We start from the raw sequence: 22679 nt of genomic DNA, 5'->3' as shown, positions 1-22679 counted from the left end.
AGCTCCGCCACTGCTTCTAGAGGATTAAAGATTTAATTTTCCGCTCCTTTTTAGAAGGAAAAATGAAGATTGGTGAGAGTATTTATTTCAATTTAAGGCCTAGCTCAATGTATAGGTTGCGTAAAGCAACAACAGTGCGTAGGGGGTGTTTGGATAGCAGGTGCTAAATTTTAGCACCTGTCACATCGGATGTTTGGACACTAATTAGGAGTATTAAACATAGTCTAATTACAAAACTAATTGCACAACCCCTAGGCTAAATCACGAGACGAATCTATTAAGCCTAATTAATTCATCATTAGTGAATGGTTACTGTAGCACCACATTGTCAAATCATGGACTAATTAGGCTTAATAAATTCGTCTCGCGATTTAGCCTAGGGGTTGTGCAATTAGTTATGTAATTAGACTATGTTTAATACTCCTAATTAGTATCCAAACATCCGATGTGACATGTGCTAAAATTTAGCACATGCCTTCCAAACACCCCGTAGTCATTTTCGGAACAACTAGGGTATAGGCATCTTGCTTGCAGAGTTTGAGTTGGAGTCGTGATCTGATGACTGATGGACAGCCGAGACTTATCTGGGCAGCAGGGATCTGTTAATCACTTGTTTAGCCTCTGGTTCAGCTCCCAGTTATCATCATTAATCCCATCCCTCCATGTCACGTGGGCATCGATCGGTACAGGTGAAAGTTTTGTCTTCTCGATCGCTTTATTTGATGAGTTGTTGGACATCCACTTTCCACGAACAAATAGGATCGCTGCACCTCATGCCTCAGTCACGTTACTACTACAGACAGAAGAGACCTGGACGACACAGCACTGCCAAGTGCCCGAATGGAAGCGGTTGGCACCCGAGAAAAGCGCCTTGATCGAGCCACATGTCTGCATCCGCAGCCGCGGGCTCCAGGATTCTCCGGCGCGTGGCCTTCGCGGGGTCCTTGTCCGACCCATCATGCTTTCCTTCCTAGGCACATGATTAGGCGAGCCGGTCTTGGCATGGCATGGCATGGCAGGCAACAACTCCTGTTGCATAACACGGGGCATCTGGAATACAGAATTATGTGAGTTTTTAAATGAATTATATATTGTGTTTTCGGTAGGTTAATTATTGCACGTAAACTGATTTTTCAATATTTAATTCCAAACAAGCGTTTGGTTCTGCGTCTTATTAGCGTGACGTGCAGAATGCTGAGCGGACAACTGCTGGATAGACAAGACGAGGGCCTCGAGATAGGTGGCTATTGGGATCAATTTTTTTTTCCCATCGGGTAAGGGGTAACACACCCTCGCTTAGGCCTCGTTCGATCAGTCGATTCCGAAAGAGAATGGATGAGAGGTACTCATGTCATACTCATAACTCACATCAGTGAAAGCGGTTCGCCCATTATCAGAATTTTTGAAATATTAATATTCGAACTACAAGCAGTACCTGATAATATAAGCACACAGTACTGATCTATGGCACCGTGACACCTACTAGGCATCTTTTATGTTGAGTACCTCGGTAAAGCCACAGCTCGGCAGCCACCTCCACCATGTTAGCTAGGATCGGAGTTGCAGAAGAGAACAAACAAAGAGTCACCCTCTTTGCCGTTCGCAAGGTGCAGGAGAGGGTGCAAGAGCCTGTGACTGTCAAATAAACCAACTACTGACTCACCGCTGTATCTGACAGGGAATCACTTGGAAACAGAGCCCATCAGTTCGCAATTCTGTGCATTTTTTTATTCTTTTGGGTATATAAATTGGCCTCCATTTAACGTTTTCCACAAATAAAAGATTTCCAAAAAAAAAATGGAGCATCCTGCACGGTGCCATGACATTTTGACGCCGTTGTTCAGCAGCACAACGCGAATCAACGATGTCGCCTGCCGTTTTTGTTGAATCCAAAGCCTATTGTTGGAAATTGTTTCTTCAAAGGTCAAGGTTCTATTTGGTGTACTTCAATCTTCATGGATCATGTCGGGCATGTGGGCTTTGCTTCTCAAAAACGGCCGGTAGTATTGGGCCACTGGCGATCTGAATTAGATAGATGATGCAGCAGCTACACTGGCATGTCTTTTTTTTATCCTCTACATAGTACTCTAATTGAATTTGTATTTGATACTTTGATAGCCGGTCTATACTTCCTATTTTTCCAGTCAAATAAATGATCGACCACAACAAGTCAATAAAGCCAAACTTCATCTGACGGAAATCCTAAATCTTAGTACTATTTAATAACTTCAATTTGCAGACGTTAATTACAGCTCTTGATTCATTAGAACCTATACAAGAAGAGACACTTTGCGATGCATCCTACGTACTGTATAGAAAATCACCCATCGAAGGCGAGATGATATGGCCCTATTCGAAGAGAAGCAAGAGAGATCGAGTCAGGATTGCAGATTTTGCAAGGGAAAAAAAAGGTCGTTTCCCAAAGTTTGGCCCGGTGGAATCCACTTCTATACGTGCGCTGCAACTGCAAGGGGGAAAACACGGCTTGCTCGGGTGCGCAGCAGTGTTGTGGTGCCCCGTCTCTCCATCAGGCGAAGTCACAGCGTAGTCAGTCCGAGTCGACGCAACCTTGGGGCGGCGGCGCACGGCTGCAGCTCAAGAAGGACGTGCTAGCTGGGCTCTGGCTGATGGGCCCTGCACCCGCAGCGTGAGGTGGGGAAGGAAGACATCGGCGCTAGGTGCTCTGCTGTTCCGAGAGAGGTGAAGGAAACTGTGAATTGGGCTCGGATTGCTGCTGGATTTGGCCGCGAGGCAGAAGAATTTGGGTGCCGGCGCTGCCGGAAGGGAAACGGGAGTAGGGATCCGATGATGCTCTGGTGGTTGGCGCGCGTGAGCAAGAGGAAGGCGATGTACGTGCTGCTTGTTTAATTTGCTCGTAGGGGGAACTGTGCAATGCATAGCAGGTTTCTCAACTTATTCTCCAATACTGTCTACTTCCACGAAGCAACAACTCTTGAAATGCAGAATGCATTTTTAAGTATCCGAACTTTGTTACAGTATGCCCATTTAATGCCTAGACTCTCGAAATGGATTTTGGTGGCGCCTCTTCATCCTCACTTGCAGTCTTCGCAGCCAACTTTGTGCCAATGATCACACACGGATGATGAGGGCGGTGGAGTAGGAGATGAAGAATGGTCTTGGTGGTTCAAATCCAGCTGGTGGCACAGGCGTGGCTAGTAAGGTGAGGCTTTTACGGTGTTGACATATGCTTGACCAGGGGAGGATAGCGGTATTGGAGGTAGCCGATGGGACTTTCCCACCAGCTAAAGCGATATAGATCTTCCTTATTCACTTTCCTTGCCAATTAAACTGAAATCGTACCTAAATACCTAATGACAACTTAGACTTTACTTTCCCTATCTCGAAAGAAAATGCAATCTTAGAATTTGTAAGGCAAATTAATTGTGATTGAAAGCTATATGCATGCACCTTGGAAAGAAAAGAAAATATGTACTTGTAAAGGGAAAAATTAAAAATGCATGCACCTTGGAAAACAACATACATTAAATGAACATAGGGCTAGAACTTAGCCGTGCTACTTATGGACCATCCGAATTGACACAGCCTAAAACACGGTTACGACAATAGCTGCGTTACTTCATCAATCCGACCGTAGCTGACGTCCGCAACACTAAGGATCTCCTAGACCGGTTCGGCTGCGTTACTGGACTAAGAACCAATATCGGCAAGAGTTCGGTTGCCCCCATTCGATGCAACGGGATAGATCTAAATGCCATCCTTGCACCCTTCCCGGCGGCACAAACCAACTTCCCTATCAAATATCTCGGACTACCGCTATCCCTTGGTAGGATTCAAAAGATTAATTTCCAGAGCTTATCCGACAAAGCAAACGCACGCCTAGCGAACTGGGCTGGCAAGCTCCTCACACCCGCAGGACGGCGAACCCTAGTCCGAGCAGTACTTTCTTCGCAGCCGATCTACTACCTTTCTGCTTTAAATGCCCCATCTGCTGTGCTAGAGGAAATTGACAGGCGGAGGAAGCGTTTCCTATGGGCCGGTACAGACCAAATTGTTGGAGGAAAGTGTAAAGTTGCATGGACAATAGCGTGCAAACCGACAAAACTGGGTGGCTTAGGGATTTTACACCTAAAGAAGTTTGCGAGAGCACTCCGCCTACGATGGCTTTGGAATGAATGGAAGGAGCCGCGCAAACCTTGGGTTGGAATGCCAACACCGTGCACTGCTAAAGACAAGAACCTATTCGCTACTGCAACGACAGTCACGCTTGGCGATGGGGAGACGGCCAAATTCTGGGAGTCGACGTGGCTCCAGGGAGAGATGCCAAAGCAAATTGCTCCATCGGTGTACTCCATCTCAAGAAAGAAGACCAGGACAATTAAAGATGCCATTTTAAATGACAAGTGGATCACTGACTTAAACGTGGTCAGACTATCGTCGGCAACACAGATCGCTGAATTCGTTACCCTCTGGGCTCGTCTGACAACGGTCCAACTGAATCCAGGCACACCGGACTCCACTGCATGGAAACTTACCCGACATGGCGAATACACGACATCATCGGCATACGAGGCTCAATTCCACACCTCAACACCATCTGATATGGAACGACTCATTTGGAAAACATGGGCGCCCCCAAAGTGCAAATTCTTCTCCTGGCTTGCTTTTCAAAACCGGTTATGGACAGCGGATCGACTTATCACACGGGGCTGGCCTAATCAAAAGGTATGCATGCTCTGTCACACGCACGATGAAACGCTGCTGCACTTGCTATCAAAATGCCGCTACACTACTCGACTCTGGATAAAGTCTTCGCCTGGGCGGCTGTGAATATTCCACCCAGGGGGGATTGGTCCGCCTTCTCGTCTATCAGCGAATGGTGGTCGCATCTTGGGTCCATGCCGGGCATGCCGCGTAAGGGATTTAGATCACTCATTATTCTCGTGTCATGGGAGCTCTGGAAAGAGCGCAACGAAAGAATTTTCCAACGGAGATTTAAAAGTTTGGACCAGCTAATGTGTAAAATAAAGGATGAAGTGCGGTGCTGGACCTTGGCAGGTGCAAAGCATCTGGGAGCTCTCTGTCCATTGGAGGAGTGACCGACAAGCATAGAATTGTCGTTGTACAGCCCCTTGTATACCTTTTCTTTCTTTCATTTTTCGGCCTAGGCCTGTAACTACCTTCTCTATTAATTAATACAAGTCCGGCAGTCTTTGCCGGTCCCCTTTTCAAAAAAAAAATAAAACACGGTTACGACACGATAAATTTCGGACCATTCCGACATGCACGACCATGAGGACCATGCCATTCTTGAGTCTAGGCAAGGACTTGGCATGCCGGACCGGCACGACCCATCGTGTCTAAAAATCTAGACCCGAAGCAGCACGAGGCATGAGATGGTCAGACTATGCTAGCACGGCACGGCTCAAGTCTCACTTCTAAATGAGCGCTTATCCACAAGTTATGGATTCTTTTGTAATCCTTCATTTGAATAATGTAGTAGCGTGAGTGAGGAAATACAGACTGAGGTCGATGAATCGATCTCGTGAGGATAGATCGAGCTGGTGATGATGTGCGCTCATCAGACGTCGTCGTTGGCCGTCCGGGCCCGGAGCCTGGCGGAGACGACGGTGGCGGCCATGGACAGCACCATCCCCACGAGGAGGAAGACTACGGGGAGGAACGCCTTGTCGTAGTAGCGGATGAGGTCCTGCTTCGTCGCGTCGCCGTCCCACCACGTGACGTGGCGGACGTACCGCAGGGCGTCTATGGTGGCGCCGAATCCCGCGCCGACGCCGCTGGCCAGCAGGACGGTGACCACCTGCGGCGTGCACGCCAATCGTGATGCTGCCATGATCGGCGGCAAACTCATGTTTATAGAGCATAATATAAGCGGAAACGTACCACGTCGGCGTACATGCTGACGTCGAGGACGAGGGCGCTGGGCGTCATCCGCTTGCTCCGGCAGAGGAGGTAGACGGCGACGGGTACCTGCAGCGCGCTGCCGGCCATCCCGATCACCGCCGCCGCGACCGTGTACGAGTAGCTCTGGAGCTTGTAGAAGTCGTCCTCGTAGCTCCGCCTGGTGTGGTTGGCCAGCGTGAGCTGCACGGTCATGGCCAGGACGGCGACCATGAGCAGCCGCGCGCCGAGGCCGGCGGCGATCCACGCCGCCCGCGACAGGGCCATATGTATCCTGCTCGACCTCTGCGAGTCTGCGCCCCGCGGCCTCCGTGTCAAGCACGCTCAATCGGGGGAAGCTGCTGATATGGCGACGCAAAGGACACCAACATGGTCGTATTTGTAGCTCAAGTGACCACCAAAGTAAGTTTCCATGGAAGTTCCAGCGGCCGGGATATGCGCGTCCGTCGCGTCTGCGTCTTATTGGTTTCATGGAAGTCTTAGCCACGGCGTTGCGGTCTTGCGGAACCCATATGGTACGTAGGATACGACACGGCAAGGAGAGCATGCATATAGCGCACACTATTGGTTCGTTTCTGTGCCAGACATATATATGTACATTACTATTGCAGTCTGAGGTACATGTGGTATTGCCTGCGCACGAGAAATCGACATCCTTGTTATCTTATCACAAAGTGTCGTTTTCGGTGCTTAATTTCTCAATGGAAGAACCAAGCCGTCGTCGTCGACGACCTCTCCGTTCTGCGTCTTCCCATCTTTTCCTCAACCTCAAGTGGACTGGACTGGAGTAGTGGAGCACCATACTCGATCGTTTCTGTAAGGTGGCCACTAACAAATGGGGGCACCAGGGTTTCTACTAACTGGCGTGTAGACCATGCATGGCAAATGATCGAGAGGATTGGTTGGTTGGCGAATCGATGCGGCGATCTCCACTTCCTCCGATCCTATCCTTTCCCGCTGCTCGTCGCAAGCAAATTCACGCCATGATGACCCTAACACATTGCTCTATCCGACTGATTCGCTTGCAATACAATCAATTTCTTTTCATAACGAGCTATTCCTGATATAAGGTTCCGCAATTCGAAGGTAAAGTACAGCATAACCGCTATATCCCTAAGCGAGAGCAAAAGGCAACACGTAGTTAGGGGTTGCCAATTCTGCCAAACTTCAACTTTTCAGTACAGATATTGCATACCAGTATACCACCAAATAAACCTACACCAAAAATCATTATCGGAGAAATCTATAGGTATAGCGTAGCCTAACCAATCACGTTGGAACCGAGGAGAGAGAGAGGAGAATCTTAAATACTCCCTTCGATCCAAATTACAAATCATTCCAATTTTTTTAAGAGTCAAACCATTGTATGTTTGACTAAAATTATAGAAAGAATCACAAAGATTTATAACACCGAATAGATATACTATGAAAATATATTTAATGAAAAAACTAATAATAATTATTTGGTATCATAAATATTAGTACTTTATTGTATAAATTTGGTCAAATTTGAGATGCTTTAACTCTCCGAGAAAGTTGGAATGACTTATAATTTGGAACAGAGAGAGTATTACACAAATTCTAAATGGAGAGGTCTCTCAATTTAGGATTAAATTGAGAGCCCCTGATTTGGAAAAAATGAGGTAAAGAGAGGATGAAGAAAGCCAAAAAAGAAAAGAAAAAGAAAACGTAACAAATCCAAATCCAAAAGAAAGTAACAAATATGCAACTCTAACTCTGGCGACCACCTCTTCTTCTTTGACGAGCACTCCAGCAACCTCTTCTTCTCCGATAAGGACCTTCTCTCCAGCGAGCCCTAATAGATCGGGTTAGTTTTCGGATTTTCGGGTTGGGAAGGGGATTGGTGGTTGCCGGGCTTAGAGGGTGTCGTACATACATCTATAGGCCCACCAGAATGTTTGGACAATCCTAGATGTAGGGCTGGACACTAAGACGTGACAGGCACGGAAACTACGGTGTCGGACGGCATGGTCTATGTGGCAAGACGGGAACTACTCGAGGATTAGGAAAACTACTCGTAGCAATTAGAGTAGGACTCATCTAGTCGAATCCGACTAGTATTCTTGTAAACAACCGACCTATAACCCTACCCCCGGCAATATAAGATGAGGTAGAGACCCCCTCTAAAGCAATTCAATACAATCAGCACACACGACATAGGGTATTACGCAATCTAGCGGCCCGAACCTGTCTAAATCGTGTGTTCGAGTTCACCTTCAAGTTCCTGATCTTGGCAAGCCCCACGTACTAAACACTACCTTGGGCGCCCCCTCGGTAGGTTGCTAGGTCTAAACACCGACAGTTGGTGCGCCAGGTAGGGGCTCTCGTTGAGAATCCGTCGGCGAACTCGATGGCCCAATTCATCATCAAGCTAATTGTTGCGTTCAAAGCGGGCACGATGTTCATCTTTAGCTCCTAGGTTTGCATCGCAGACGGCGCTGGAAACTTCCATTGCCACATTGCGCTAGCCCCGGAGAAGAAGCAACACGCCACGAAACTCCAGTGTCAAGCTCTAGAGGATCTCGTCGAGAAATTTGGTGAATTTTCAATTTCTAACCTAGTCAGAGGCTGGGGGGACGAGTCCGAGTACAACTCAACTTCTCCCACTAGTCAGATTGGTTTTCACGAGCTGGCGTTTAAGCCATCGTGCAAATCGAACTACGACCCAAGTCAATTCCCGTTCGAACTCCGAAACACGAGTGCTATTTACCAAGCCACCCTGTCCAGATCACAATCCAACACGGATATGATTGAGGTTCCCGACTATTACTCGAACCTGGACGAGGAGACGCCTTTATCAAGTCTGCAGCAGGGTCTGATAATCACATCAACTCTACAAGGTAGATTCATCTACTGGCTTAACATGAAGCCACCCACTCTGGCCAAGAACGACGACTCACGCCTTGTCGCCTACCTTGACACTCTCCCATACCAGGAGGGAATTCCTCTGTCACCCATCTACGAAGAAGGTAGCTCCACAGATGTCATCACGTCAAGTTCGGGAAGCTATTATCCAAAATGAGAAATCTTCGCTCTTATTGCTGCACAAGAAGTCGAAGAGGAAAAGCAACCAAAGAGAAATTCGCAGGGGCAATGCAGCGTCCTGGCAATAGGATCGACTTGTCTCAAGTCAAACAACAACAAGCTGAGACCCTGCGCAGTTACCTACGTCATTTCTTCGATAAGAAGGCCACTATTGTGCACATCACGAAGTGCGATGCCATAGATTGCTTTTAGAACGGTCTTCATGACCCGAAGGAAGACCCAGCCTTGTCAGATGGCTGGGCCTTGGATACGAATTCTTCCGCAGCTTCAGAGTCAGAGTTGCTGAAGGACTCGAAATCGTCTTCTTCCTCTTCTTCGACTTCACTCTGCACACTCGCAGCTGTGTGTACGCGTGGAGCGGCGTCAGAATCCTCTGATCCAGGAGGAGGAGGAGGAGGAGGAGGAGGAGGAGGAGGAGGAGGAGGAGGAGGAGGGGCGAAGCAGAACAAGTGTACATCCTCCTGCATAGGAAGCCAAGTCAATACATCAAAAATTAACAAAAATCAGTACTCGGGGGCTACGGCCATGGGTACTTACACTGCTTGGCAGGTTGGCAGCACAAAATTCCCGCACAATCATCAGAATCTCACTTGCATTCTTGAAAAAGGCACCTCAATCGCGCCATGACTTCATCGACACTGAGCTCCTCCAGTGACATCTTGGATGGATCATTAGGGCCTGAGTAGTCGTAGCCCCATGTGCACTGGAGTAGCAGGGGTTGAACTCGCCTCTTCATGAAGCTGAAGCCCATCCCAACTCCTGTTAATCCTTGTTGCTTGAGCTTGGCGATTCTGTCTAGGAGCTCGGGCAGCTGCAAGCAGTCCCCGTGTGAAGGCTCATCCAACCACCTATTGTTCCAAGTTGGACGGTGGCCTGTCAGCTTCGGGAGCTTGGGCTCGTGGTTGCCGATGTAGCACCACCTCTCTTTCCACCCAGAATGCGAGTCAATCAACTCGTAATCCAAGTAAAGGCCGTTCATCTTCTCCCTCATTTGGATCCCAGCCCCGCCGACTACTTCAATATGTTCTCTCTTGGGCTAAGGCTTGACTTGGAAAAACATGCAGAAAAGTTGAAAATGTGGCTGGATCCCCAGAAAGGCTTCGCACGGATGAACAAAGATCGCAGTGTGCAAGATGCTATTGGGATTGAGGTGTACCAGCTCTATTTTGTAGTAGTCCAGGAGGCCGCGAAAGAAGTTGGAGGCAGGCAAAGCTAATCCGCACTCAATGAAATGGGAGAAAATTACCGTCTCATCGACGTATGTCTCCAGTGGCCACGGGTTGCTGAATGCACACCTCTAGTTGATGACATCCTTCTCCTGGAGGAAGTTGGCTGCTACCAATGCCTTGATGTCTTTCTCTTTTAGCACGGATGTCTTCTAGGCACACGCAGGCAATGGCGGGGCACTCTGGTTAGTCTTGCCATACTTGAGAGCCGGCAGTTGGATCTCCTTTTTCTTGCCTGCCTTCTTCTTCCCGTCTTCCATTGCCTTGCTCGAAGTTGCCTTCTTTCCCATCCTTGTTGCCACGAGGGTCTTCTTTCACATACGCTCGGGAGCTAAGTGGTGGGGGACGGCAGCACTAGAGCTCGAGGATCGGGCAGCGGCAGCGCTAGGACTACAATGCGGAAGTTGAAAGAGCAGATGGCATAGGTGAAACGGAAGGGATGTTTTCCTCTGTTATTGATAACTGCATTGCAGTAATAAGCAGCGACATTAACGGGAATATTCCGATTTAATGGTCCGAAGTTTTCACACCTGGTTGGCAGTTTCCAATATTTTCGGAAGAGATAAGGTTACTATTGTCGAACGGTCACGTTGACTAGAGGTTGACCCTTATACCCACCAAACTAGTCGTGTAATGGCTCGGGGGCTGTGTGCCACATGCCCATCGACTAAAAAGTTTTTTCTAGGTTTAAAGGAAAAGGAGATGCAAATTACAGATTGATCCTCAGCCTAATTCTTCAAATTCAACTTAAGGCTCAGGGGCTACTTCATATGGAGTGACTTTCGTCGCACAAAATTCAAGGTTGAAGTTTCAAGACAAAGTTAAATGAGACTTGAGCACATTCTAGCCGTATAGCAGTGCTCGAGTATGTTTGAAGACTCAACCCGAAGGAGTACTCGAAGAGCACCAAAACTAGTCGGAGAAGCTTACAAAAGTACTCGAAACTGCTGCATTTGACTAAAAAGTACTCGGGAGCTTGTCGTACATACATCTATGGGCCCAATAGAAGGTTTGGATGGTCCTAGATATAGGGCTGGACACCAAGACGTGACGGCACGGAGACTACGGTGCAGGATGACGTGGTCTACGTGGCAAGATAGGAACTAGTCGAGAATTAGAAAAACTACTTGTAGAAATTAGAGTAGTCGAGGATTAGAAAAACTACTCGTAGCAATTAGAGTATGACTCATCTAGTCAAATCCGACTAGTATTCTTGTAAACAACCGACCTGTAACCCTGCCCCCGGCAATATAAGGCGAGGCAGGGACCCCCTCTAAAGCAATTCATACAACCAACACACAGGACGTAGGGTATTACGCAATCTAGCGGCCCGAACCTGTCTAAATCGTGTGTTTGAGTTCACCTTCGAGTTCCTGATCTCGACAAGTCTCACGCACTAAACACTACCTCGGGCACCCCCCTGGTAGGTTGTTGGGTCTAAACACTGACAGAGGGATGGCAGAGGGCGGCTATCGGACCGGCAGCAGTGGTAGGGTGGGGGTGGAAGCGATGCCGCCCGCCGTGGTGGTGGAGGAGGCTAGTTGGGCTAGGTCGGTGGCGAGGGTGTTAGGACCGCAATGGTTAACGGTGGTCGCGTGGGTGGTGGATCCGGCGGCGATGGCACCGCCTGTGCCGGGAGGGGCCGCGGAGGAGGTGGGGGAGCTAGGGGGGAGAAGGGGAGGGGGAGGAGGCGGAGGCTGGTGGGTGAGGCGGGATAGGCGGGGCTGCGGGAAGGGTTGGAGGAAGACGACGGGCGCTGGGGCGGAGAAAGATGAGAGGATGTGGTGGTTGTTTTATTTTTATTTCGCGTGACGGGGTAAGTATGGGTGGGGCCTCCTCTTGACCGATCCCTAATGGGAAAGCCCTCTCCGCCCAGTCGCCTCCTAAATATTATATTTTATTTTATGATCTCCGTATTTAATTAGCTTGAGATGTGGTTATATGTTTTTGATCTTATGGTGGCATGCTGTTGTGTATCAGGTCTACCTTAAAGTCACCAATATGGTGGGTTTTCTTTTGTCCTTGTATCGTCACGGTGATCTATCTGCGTTGTAGGATATTTCGGTTTTCACCTCCTCTACTCGCTCTCATTTTGGTACAGCAATGAGGAGAAGTGCTTTTCAATTAAGCTGCATAAATAAGGGGAAAAACGCTTCTCTGATAGAGCAGGCTTAGTCTAGGTTCTGCGTTTTAGTACAATTGGGAGCGGTTGGGAGAAATGCAACTAGAAGAAATTGCAAAAAAGCACGCCGTTTAGTTGTGACGATAAGTAGGATTTTTAAGCTGTTTCAAACATGTTAAAAAATTTGAATAGCGTGTGCTAAACCCAATATCAAACTTCAGCGGAAGTAACAAATCAGTGACTCCTTCGTCAGCGGAGAATTAGATTGGGTATTTCACAATCTTGTCGATGCAAACCCTGTCCCGCGTTCTTTTTGTGTATCTCTTCGTGCGTATCATGATATCATCGAATCCCATTATTCCTTGCCCGCTTCGTTCTGTCTCTCGCCGGTGGACGGTGGCCGGCCGGTGGTAGGCAGCAAGCCGGTTGCCACGAACTCCATATGCTGATACGTGTACGACGCCGTCGCCAGGATTTCAATTACCCGATGCATGCATGCCGCGCGGGTCGTGTGGCACTGCATGCTGATGATGAACGGATCGTCTCGATGATCTTCTACTAGTTCATGCCGCAGGCATGCGAGGCCTCTCTCAGTCTATTTATACGGCCTCCATCGTCTCGTCTCACGCAGTCACGTTGTCCCCAAGAGCCCAAACCACACGACGAGGCAGCCAGAGCCATGGGGAAGGGGAAGCGGGTTGCTCCCACCCTGCCGATGCTTTCGCTCGTGGCTCTGATCATGCTCCTTGTCGCCGGGCTCTCCGCAGCCGCGGCGTCCGGCGACACGGGCGTCGTCATTCGCCTCCCCAGCGACGCCGCCGCCTCAGGCGATGCCCGGGCCGGCGAAGCGACGGCGCGCGCCATGCCGGGCGATTATGCGGAGAGGCCGTGGAAGTGCTGCGACATGCAGGTGTGCACCCTGTCGGTAGTGCTGCCGTCCTGCTGGTGCCACGACAGGCTCGAGCGGTGCTCGGAGGCCTGCAAGGAGTGCAGCAAGGTGAGGGGCTCGGACCCTCCACGCTACGTTTGCAAGGACATGTACAGAGGCGAGCCCGCGCCCATGTGCACTACCCACGCATGACGCGAAGAACGTAGAGGGGATGACGAGCCGTCTTCCACGGCCATGGCTGTCCCAAGTTTATTCCTGTTGTATTTCCTGCAGATAGCTAGCCGCTTCTGCTTCCTGTTGTTCCTGCACCATGCTGCTGCCTCCTGTTTCAATAACGACCATATAGCAGGTCGGGGTTTTAAATTTCTATTGGTTGCCAGACTCTGGGGCGGCGCTCTGCCAACACGTTAGCGCCACATGCGCATTGGATCACCTCAGCTAGCAGTCCGGAATTCAGATGCACGTCTCAGATGTCAGTATGAATCCAAAGGGAGTCTAGGCGCTATGCAATGCAGAGGCATTGCATCTTTGGAGGGTCTGGTAGGTATCAAGATGGCACAAACCAATCACATTGTTGAGCATCAACCCTAACAGTAGGCGCTACTGAGACACTCAAATGGTGCAACAACTGACCCATGAGAGCACAGCATTTTGCAGGACCACAAGAATCACAAGTTATGCAACAGTTCTAGTTAAGCTTCAGCAACAGTGCCCATCAAAATTAAACAAGCACTAGCCACCAAGGCTCAGAAATAAGCAGGGTCTGTTGCATACACAGCGTGATATACCAGTACTTTTGGTACATCAGCATCCCAGGAAATACAGTCACTTGAAGTCTGCATAGTATACATATAGATTTCTCAGGACAACCCACTGCACCTAGTTGCCAGCCCAACCGGAAACTGCCTCAACTTTCCACTTTCACATGCATTGGATCTGAAGCTGTATTCATATCATTTGCAGCTTCGTCTCTCTCCTCAACCGCTTCATCGTGACTAGCTTCTTTCTGGGAAAGCATCTCCTTCAATCTTGCAAGCTCTAGATCCTTGGCTTCCAACTCCTCTTGCAGAATGGACACCTGTAAAAGGTGCGAGCCAAAGATCTTTAGTGGCCTAAAAAGGCAACTAACCAATAGTACCCTGTAGTAACAATGATGAAGCTTACCATTTCATTTGATCTCTCTACGTCATTTGTTACACCATCCATGTGTTTATACAAAACTGACAACACAACAAAAGAAAAAGGTCAAAATAGCTATAGTTTCATAACAGAATAAGCAATTTACTTAATAGAAACTTGTGAGATTCTGTTGTAACTCACTAAAAGAAACATGCAAACTAGCGCTGAAATCTAATCGTGGTAGCATAGTTCAATAAATGTCAAATAACCAAAAAAATCTAGATGGGAAGTGTTGCGAAGGATACTCTTGGTAGTGCACTAATACTCCAACACCAATCACTGAGAAGCAAAAAAAGAATAATTATAAAGAATGCAGTTCATACAGATGAGAGATAAAATGACTAACCATCAAATTGATTCCTGAGCTCATTGTTCTGAGACTTCAGAACCGCAATTTTCATTCCAAGCTCATGGATCTGCACCAAAGATACATCATTAAAAAGCATTGTTACAAGTCTGTTTATTTTCACAGGGCATATTAGGATTTGAGAAAGACAAAATTTCACAGATTTTTAACACTTAGTTCAGCTATATGCTTGCTTAGTGTAGGAACATTGTAAGCAATAGATTTGTATTTCTCAGATCTTTTAATACAATATTAATTTGTAGCAATTTAAAACCCACTCCAATCCACAATACTTGTTATTTAGCCTCTTCACTATCTTCAAAATACTTGTTCTACAACTTCGAGGTGATTTTGACTCTCTTTTTCAATCTTACCTCTCATTAATTCCATTAAATAGTAAGTAGTTTTGGCATCATAAATGCACACTGTTGAGAATATAAACTAGGTATAGGATGGCCATTTTATTTACTTCCTTAATCCTTGTGCCAAAGGCTAAAACATGTGTTATAAATCAGAGGGAGTATACTGTCAAAACAAACTGGTGGTCAACGTATGCTTCTAAGTCCAGTCTCAATGGAAGGTTTCATAGGAGTTTCATGAGCATTAAAATATATGCCACATCAGCAATTTTGCTCACTTGGCATGGTCATTATGAGGAGAGAAGGGGGAGGTTCAAGAGATGAGAGAGAAGGGGGAGGTTCAAGAGATGAGAGAGGAGTTTCATCTCCATGACACCTCGCAGGTAACTGTGACAATGTGCACCGAGACTGGCCTAAAGACTTCTCCAAACCCTAATACACCCTACAAAAAGAACTGAAGGGAGTAGTTGGGTAAGAAGCTATTATAGGCATTCGCATCAGATGCATTATTTGCATAACCTGAGCAGAATTTTTTTATTATGATAAATTTCTGGTTGTTCAATCAAAGTGACCAGACTCTTTATCCTCTTACAATGATCTTAAAAACAATAAAAAAGCATTTCAGAATTTTATATGGTAACAAGGTAACCAGGAGTTTGTGTAGAAGGGCTTACTTTTCCTTCTGATGCCATGGCCCCAATCTCTTCATTTTCTTCTTGCAAAGTTCTACATTTAGCCATTAGCATTTTTCCAAGTTTGCTTGATGGAGTAAAATTGACAGCAGCAACATTGTCCTGAAGCTCCTTGATTTTTTTCTCTTTCTCCTCCACAAGATTCTGCAGAAAAGTAGCCTATAAGATTTGGTATGCATGGACAATTGTTTAGACTTTAGAAATAACCAGTGAGTCTCAAGATATGGCAGTTTTAGCTTTCCTAGGCCACTAAATTTACATAAGTTTCAAATTCTGATGCATCATCATAATTCATGGTCCTCAACCTAAGGTGTAATACATTACTTCGATGGCCTACAAAAACAAATAAGATTATATGACGAAATTATTGTTTTCCTTTTCCCAAAATAACATATTCGTTGCTTTTGACCATTCATTCCTTAATGTATCTTTTTACAAGGAAACCTATACAGAAATTTCTTGTGATATTGTATACATGTAATCAACGAGATTATGCACTTGCATATTATGATACCAACATTTCACAAGAGTATAAATGGTAGTGCACAAGGAAATCATCAATATCCTGTTGTGTTTCTTTTAGGAAACACACAGCAAAGTGTTTTCTAAGCATCAAACACATCAAAGTGTGTTGCGTGTTCTAAACATACAGGTACAAGATGATATAATATAAGAACTATCTGATTCAGGGAATGTGACTGACCTTTAAGCGTGTAAATTCTTCATGAATTGCTGGATCAAGCAATAATCTCCTTGTCTTTTAGTCATACAAAAGAATGAACTAAAATTAATCAACATTGGTTAAAACAAAAGAAAAATTAAGACAACTATTGAGGACATTGTCTATAGTAGAACTCAAGTAGTTTTTAAGATTCGACTGTGAGAAACTGTATCAATCTTACTATGCAAGTCAAGGCAACCATATAAAAGGTAATGCATTGAGAAATTAAAAAATAATAATATAATTTGCCTTCACTGTCAAATGCCTTACACGAAACTTACGGTTTATTTCTCCCTATTCTAGTATCTCATCTTTTCAAGCTGTGGCATTCTATCCCTGCCACTGTACTTTCATATGCTAATGCCATATTGAACTAAGGATTGTACAAAGAGTGTGCCACGCATTAGTTTATCAACATACGTCTTTTTTCCCAAACATGCAGGAGCATTGCATGTCATTGCATTAAATAAGAAATAAAATACTATACAAAATTCAATACAATTCCCTTAGTAGTAAAAAGGTGAGCACACCACGTCCCTCTGATTTTGCCTTAAACTCAAAGCAGAGTATCTCAACGGTTTCATTGGTTACAGCGGTTTCACCCTCCCCAGGGCGGAGGAAACAGCAACCCTACTGCATTGGTATTGGTGTTCATTGCTCTTCCATTTTTATATTATACCAAACTCAATATAGAAGGGAAAAACACTCTAGATCTCTAAAAGGTGATGTGTTGATGAAAATAATAGAATTATTAAGACAAAAATAAACCTAGTTTTACTTCAACCAAAGTTGTGGAGTAGGCAACAATGAATGAGGGGCTCACTAAGGCACAGTTTCCATGCAAAAGTTTGATGAGAGGGAGGGAGGGAGGGAGGGAGATTGTCAGCCACCAACCGAGCCCTTTCTATGATAAGGTTTTTTCTCCCAAGATGAGTAAGCATAACAGAGCAGCTGCATTTGGATGCTTATGCGGGACTTCTGGTAAAACTTTTATTTGGGTGTGCGGTGCTGAATTGGTCATTAACCCCAGCATGTAAAAACAAAATACATTTAAATGCATGAAAATTTGACATAAATAATAACATAAGGAGCAATATGTTTACCTGCATTGATGGTGGCCTTAATTGAGTTTTTAAATCTCTAACCGCGGACTGTGAATTCATACACAAAACACCAACAATCAGCACGAGAATGAGAAACCACAAGGTGAACAAAACAACAGCAGGAATTGCCAATAATCCCATCAAAATAAGCTAAATCTTGATAATAAGTTTCCAACTGGTTGCCATTGTGAACTGTGTAGTATAGATTAAAAACATAAATAAATTAAAAAATGTTCAAAAGATCAAAGGGATAAGCCTCATAGCAAAATGAAGCTTCGAGAGGGTACCTTCAGTTCTGCAATCTCCTGCTCTCGTTTAGCAAATGTTACGATAAAAGCTGCCTCCCTTTTCTTTGCTTTCTCCAGCTGAGTATGTAACAACAAAATAAAATTGAACCAAAGAAGAGTCATTTTGCCAGTCCCTTATACTAAAAAAAATGGCAAAAAGACAAACCTGCTCCCTCAATGACTCCTCCGATGACTTCAGGTTACTGAGGTATGAAACCACTGAAACAGGATCTATATTTAAAATAACTATTATACTTGGTGATTTGGTTGACCATACAAAATATTTGGATGGATTTGTATTTAATTCATGAACCTGGATTAGCTCCAGAAGGTACAGCTGGAATTTTCTGAAATGCTGAATGCCACTTCTCGATTTCTGATTTAGCAGCTTCCAGTTCCACCTGTGATATAATATAGTTCAATCATTTCCAGCAACAAAAGGGTCATGAATTTTTAACTGGGTAGAGCAATCAAAGTGTCACTGTAATAAAGTGGAAGCAACAGTCAAGTGACTAACTGCACAAGTCTATATTACTTGATCCACCAAATCTTTAATTTTGTTCTGCCTTAACCTTCAAAAAAGGGTTCATCATTTCAGTAGCGCTAGTGCAATAATACTTATAGGCTGTTGGCTTTCTACAGTCAAGTTTGACTTCGCTGGGCTTTTAGTTGAGATATTTTATAATGCTAACATATCAGCAGCAATGCAGATCCAGTTATTGCCAGCGATGCCAGTATAACAGCATAGATTGCCCTCATCACCAAACCAGGCTTTTCCCTGTTGGCAGGGGTTTCTGAATTCTGATCATGGTCAATTTTTAGGAAAAGCTGATACCTATCTTTCTTAACTGAAATAGATGCCGTGCAATGCAAATATTATCATTAAGACTCAATTAGTAGATCTTATCAGTGAATAATTCAACTCAGCTTCAAACCAACAAATTAAGGATAGACTAGCCAAGTAGCCAACTTATTGGCCGATGCTATACGCAACATTAGATATGTGCTACAATAAGCCGTGTCGATAAGTTGTATGGTAGATGTAAAAACATGAGTTCTACACCATATTAAGCAAGAAACTAGCAGTAACAATTTTTGCATATTCTCCTTATCGTTAGTGACATGTATTTTCTTTCAACTCGCAGGAAAACTGATTACTAACTGAAGCTGCTTTTTCACTGACCAAACTTGTACAAAAGTATAGAATAATGAAATAGTAGAACATATAACATATTGTACAACTAGATAACAGTTTCTTAATGCACTAGTAAATGAGAGTAGAATAAAAGGTGGAGGGATGACAACAAACCTGGCAGGATGCAAGGCTATGTTTACAGTCCTGCAAACTTCAAAGGGAACGAGTGTTAGTCTCATCTACAATATAAATGCTTTTATATGCTAACAGAAAAACATTGGTTCAAAAGGTCAAACATGAAATGTGATATACCTTTCACGAAGAGACAGAATCATTCCCGTCGCAGCTCCTGGAGCACTTTCCTCAACCTTTGTCTTTGCCTGCACCACAAAATACAGGTTTAATGCATGCCTAGTATCGAGCTAGCAAGATATGTTCAAAATTAAAATATTTTGATCAAGTATCATCTAACTGTAGTTTAGAAGCCACTTTATTTCCAAGCTGATGATAACCAAAGTGTGGTTCACATATGTTCTATATTGACTAATTTTAGTATTGGGAAAACAAGCACAATCAGAGCACTACTTAAAGTGAGCTTTCCAGCATACGAAATGTGTTTCTTTCCAGCCCCAGTTATCAGTCAAAACAGCAGAATTTCAAGTCGCCCGCAGTAGTAATGTAACAAATCTTAAGGGCTGAGAAGTGCTATTTTATTGCTTACTGCATCACTTACCAGTGTATATAATCAACTATACCCAATCCTAGGAAGGATATATCATCTTTCCATTATACCACAAACTATTTGGCTTCCAACTGCATATCTATTAAGAAAACAGCCATATGATAAAGTACACCTAATTTTCGGTGCCTGGAATTGTGGTTACAACGCCAGGATGCATGGTTTTCTTACCTGGTCTTTTCTGGTTTAACTACTTTTGAGGGCGAGTCAGATTGGCTTCCATAATAATTCACTTCCTTATCCCTAGCTTGGCAAGTCAAGGTTAACAATCCTAGCATGCCCTGAATAGGTAACCATTTTTCACTTATAATGTTGCAAAGCACAAGCCTATTTGGCAGGAGATACTATTTGGGATAGATCTGAAGTCTATTATCAGGTCAGTTGATGTGGGCTAATGGGTTAAGTTGGGTGGGATGGGTCTGACACGTAGAAGAGAAGAGAAGAGAATGTTAATCATGGCTTATACAAACAAATCCCAAATAATCCACCCCCACAACCCACTCCCCCCCGCCCCTCCTCCCAGGGTACAAGAAGCAATTTTCCACACACAATCCATCCACAAACTGCCACCTCCACACTCACATTCCAAATCCTATAATATAGCAGATACTCCGTCTGATAAATTTCACTACAAATTCTTCCAGCGGCCAAATGAGAGTCAATTTACCGAAACAATAGCAATACCAATCACCTAACCTTCTTGGAAGCAAAGACGTCATCGTCATCGTCGTCCAGATCGCCAAATGGCCTCTTCTCACCTGCAGAGAGGAAAACAGCAGCCACAACAAGCAAGCAGAAATAAGAAATCAAGTGGGACGCGATCACCCAAAAGAAGCCAATGCCAGCCGCAGACATGCCCCCAAAAATTTTCTGCAAAAACCCTAAACCAATACTCGCAGGCCCAAGGATACCTGGATCCGTGTTCATCTGAACCGACGGCCGGCACGGAGGAAGGTGAACGGAGATCCTGCCTGCAAGGTTGGGGGATTGTTGTCCTCTATCAGTTGGAAGCAAACAGGTGGAGGTCGCCGGCGGCGGGCGGCGGTGTTCAACCGGGCTTGACGCTTGAGGACGGCGGTGGGGGATTGTGCTTAGGAGGACCCGGCGGCCTATGCAGCACGGATACGGATACGCGTATCGGTATCGGAAGGATACGGATACGCGGATACGGCAATTTCTTAAACAACCCGATACGCGGATACGTTTTAACTATTTTTTTAATAAATAAATAACAATGCATATTAAATTGCAAAACAGATGTTCAAATTCAACATAGAGACATTTAAGGTCTATTACACTGAGAATAACATGATAGCAGGTTCTAATTTAGGAGAGGATGGGAGCCTGGGACTGCAATCAATCAATATAAACTCATATCCAGATTCTGGAGATTGGCCAATTATCATCGCGTTACCTCCTACTTGCAATCTATATGCTACTATTCTCCAAGCAATTGTATTTGAACCAGTTAAGTATTGAAAAGAAAGGATAATCAACAACTGTGCAATAGCCAACATTATAAAGATCACACTGCCCCTGAACTTAATCCACCATCCATGCTTGCATGGGCCCTTATTCTGTAGACTATGGATTATACTTCCAAATTGCCTGGATACACTACACAGAAAATGTAAATCTCTATGCACTTTACGGATGCTATGCTACCATTACTGGGAGGAACTCACGGTTCACGGGAGGCCTGCACTACCACTATCAGAGGAAGTCACGCACCTGAACAGGGGCTGGGGCTCCTTACGCCGGAGGCCGACGGGAGTAATCACGGGCGGACGGAGGCCGACGGGAGGCAGCCTGCGGCCGGCGGGAGGCGGCCTCGCGGCCCGTGGCCGCGGGAGGCGGACGGCGGCTGGCAGGAGGCGGCCTCACGGACGGCGGCTAGCGGACGGCGGCCGACGAGAGGCGGAGGCGCTGCGTCAGCCGTCAGGTCGAGCGGGAGGATGCGGCGATGCGCTGCGTGAGGCGGCTGCGTGAGGCGGCTGCGCGTGGGGGAGCCGACGCCCGACGGGTCACGGGAGTAGGGCAGGAGGTGGGATGTGCTGTGATGTTGGGCCGGCTGGGCCGAATCCAGGCGCGGAAACGTTTCCGATCCGAAGTTTTCGGCCCATTTAATCGGCGATACGTGGATACGCCACGGATATGTATCCGGGGCATATCCGTATCGGATACGTATCCGATACGGGATACGGTCCCTAGGTGGAGTATCCGTGTTTCGTAGCCGGCGGCTATGTTAGCATGTGTTTGGTTTTGAAACGATGCAGGTTAGGTCGGAGCCGACCCACTTTTCTGGGTTGGGTCGACCCATCTCTTGTTTGATTGCAGGGATGGGTTGGATCCAGTTTTTTGTTTGATTGGAATTGGAGGGATAAAGTGGGTTGGAGTGGTTCCATCTCTTGTTTGGTTGGAGGTTAGGGATGGACAGTGAATATGCTCACCTACTTGGTGAGATTACCACACACATTTGCTGGCTTGATCCGTAACTCAAGTTTGGGGGAAGTTTGTAAAGAAAATAAACAAAGTTTGATGTGATATCTGTGCGAGTTTGGACTGCATTTGCATTGCATCACATTGGTGAGTTAAACGCGTACAGTATAAATTAACCAATTGAACTAAACATCAACCATTCAACGCATTGCTGAAACCAGGTCAGATCACATTGCTGAGTTAAACCTGCGGCAGTCAATTACGAAGCCGAAACCAGCTCAGAGGAAACAGAGACAACTCAATCTCATCAGTCAATCTACATAGTCATTGCAACAATTGAATTAAACATCATCCATTGAGCCAACTATTTGTCCATCTGAACGGTGGTTGAATCAACCCAATGGCACAGCCACCTTCAAATTCAAAGAGATACATGGTAGGGTTTCCTTACCTTGAAGAGAAGGGGAGGCAGCGG

General features: G+C 45.7%; 3 protein-coding genes across 6 annotated transcripts; 1 reads left to right on the top strand and 2 right to left on the bottom strand.

Annotated features, from left to right (window-relative positions):
* Positions 1–5447: 5447 nt before the first annotated feature.
* LOC117844175 (CASP-like protein 4D1) lies at positions 5448–6474 on the bottom strand. The gene is made up of 2 exons (XM_034724937.2): positions 5884–6474; positions 5448–5800 (listed from the first exon to the last, which is right to left on the bottom strand). The coding sequence occupies exons 1-2, from the start codon at positions 6166–6168 to the stop codon at positions 5561–5563; spliced, it is 525 nt and encodes a 174-aa protein (XP_034580828.1). The 5' UTR covers positions 6169–6474; the 3' UTR covers positions 5448–5560.
* A 6520-nt stretch (positions 6475–12994) lies between these two features.
* On the top strand, positions 12995–13396 carry LOC117858343 (Bowman-Birk type bran trypsin inhibitor). The gene has a single exon (XM_034741402.2). The coding sequence runs from the start codon at positions 12995–12997 to the stop codon at positions 13394–13396; it is 402 nt and encodes a 133-aa protein (XP_034597293.1).
* Positions 13397–13896: 500 nt separating this feature from the next.
* On the bottom strand, positions 13897–21764 carry LOC117858318 (FKBP12-interacting protein of 37 kDa). Of its 4 annotated transcripts, none has more exons than XM_034741384.2 (14): positions 21497–21762; positions 20677–20736; positions 20462–20523; positions 19339–19406; positions 19201–19237; positions 18205–18292; positions 18058–18110; positions 17892–17969; positions 17605–17652; positions 16484–16537; positions 15763–15924; positions 14730–14799; positions 14369–14424; positions 13897–14282 (listed from the first exon to the last, which is right to left on the bottom strand). In XM_034741384.2, the coding sequence occupies exons 2-14, from the start codon at positions 20690–20692 to the stop codon at positions 14112–14114; spliced, it is 963 nt and encodes a 320-aa protein (XP_034597275.1). In that variant the 5' UTR covers positions 20693–20736; positions 21497–21762; the 3' UTR covers positions 13897–14111. The 4 variants fall into 4 exon arrangements, with proteins under 4 accessions (XP_034597275.1, XP_034597258.1, XP_034597266.1 ...); XM_034741367.2 differs by having other exon boundaries at positions 18058–18122; positions 21497–21760; XM_034741375.2 differs by lacking the exon at positions 21497–21762 and having other exon boundaries at positions 18058–18122; positions 20677–20874.
* Positions 21765–22679: the final 915 nt, after the last annotated feature.

Source organism: Setaria viridis, chromosome 1 (genome assembly GCF_005286985.2).
Source record: "Setaria viridis chromosome 1, Setaria_viridis_v4.0, whole genome shotgun sequence".
NCBI classification, from domain to species: Eukaryota; Viridiplantae; Streptophyta; class Magnoliopsida; order Poales; family Poaceae; genus Setaria; species Setaria viridis.
This window is presented reverse-complemented; position numbering and strand designations above follow the sequence as displayed.

What these genes read in the sequence shown, in the direction of transcription:
- LOC117844175 (XM_034724937.2), bottom strand. Translation starts at nt 6,168, where the DNA reads ATGGCCCTGTCGCGGGCGGCGTGGATCGCCGCCGGCCTCGGCGCGCGG. An exon ending in TCAGCATGTACGCCGACGTG is followed by an intron (nt 5,801 to 5,883) that starts GTACGTTTCCGC and finishes TGCACGCCGCAG; the next exon opens with GTGGTCACCGTCCTGCTGGC.
- LOC117858343 (XM_034741402.2), top strand. Translation starts at nt 12,995, where the DNA reads ATGGGGAAGGGGAAGCGGGTTGCTCCCACCCTGCCGATGCTTTCGCTC.
- LOC117858318 (XM_034741367.2), bottom strand. An exon ending in TAAGGCCACCATCAATGCAG is followed by an intron (nt 16,538 to 17,604) that starts GTAAACATATTG and finishes TATGACTAAAAG; the next exon opens with ACAAGGAGATTATTGCTTGA. An exon ending in TAGAGAGATCAAATGAAATG is followed by an intron (nt 14,283 to 14,368) that starts GTAAGCTTCATC and finishes CACCTTTTACAG; the next exon opens with GTGTCCATTCTGCAAGAGGA.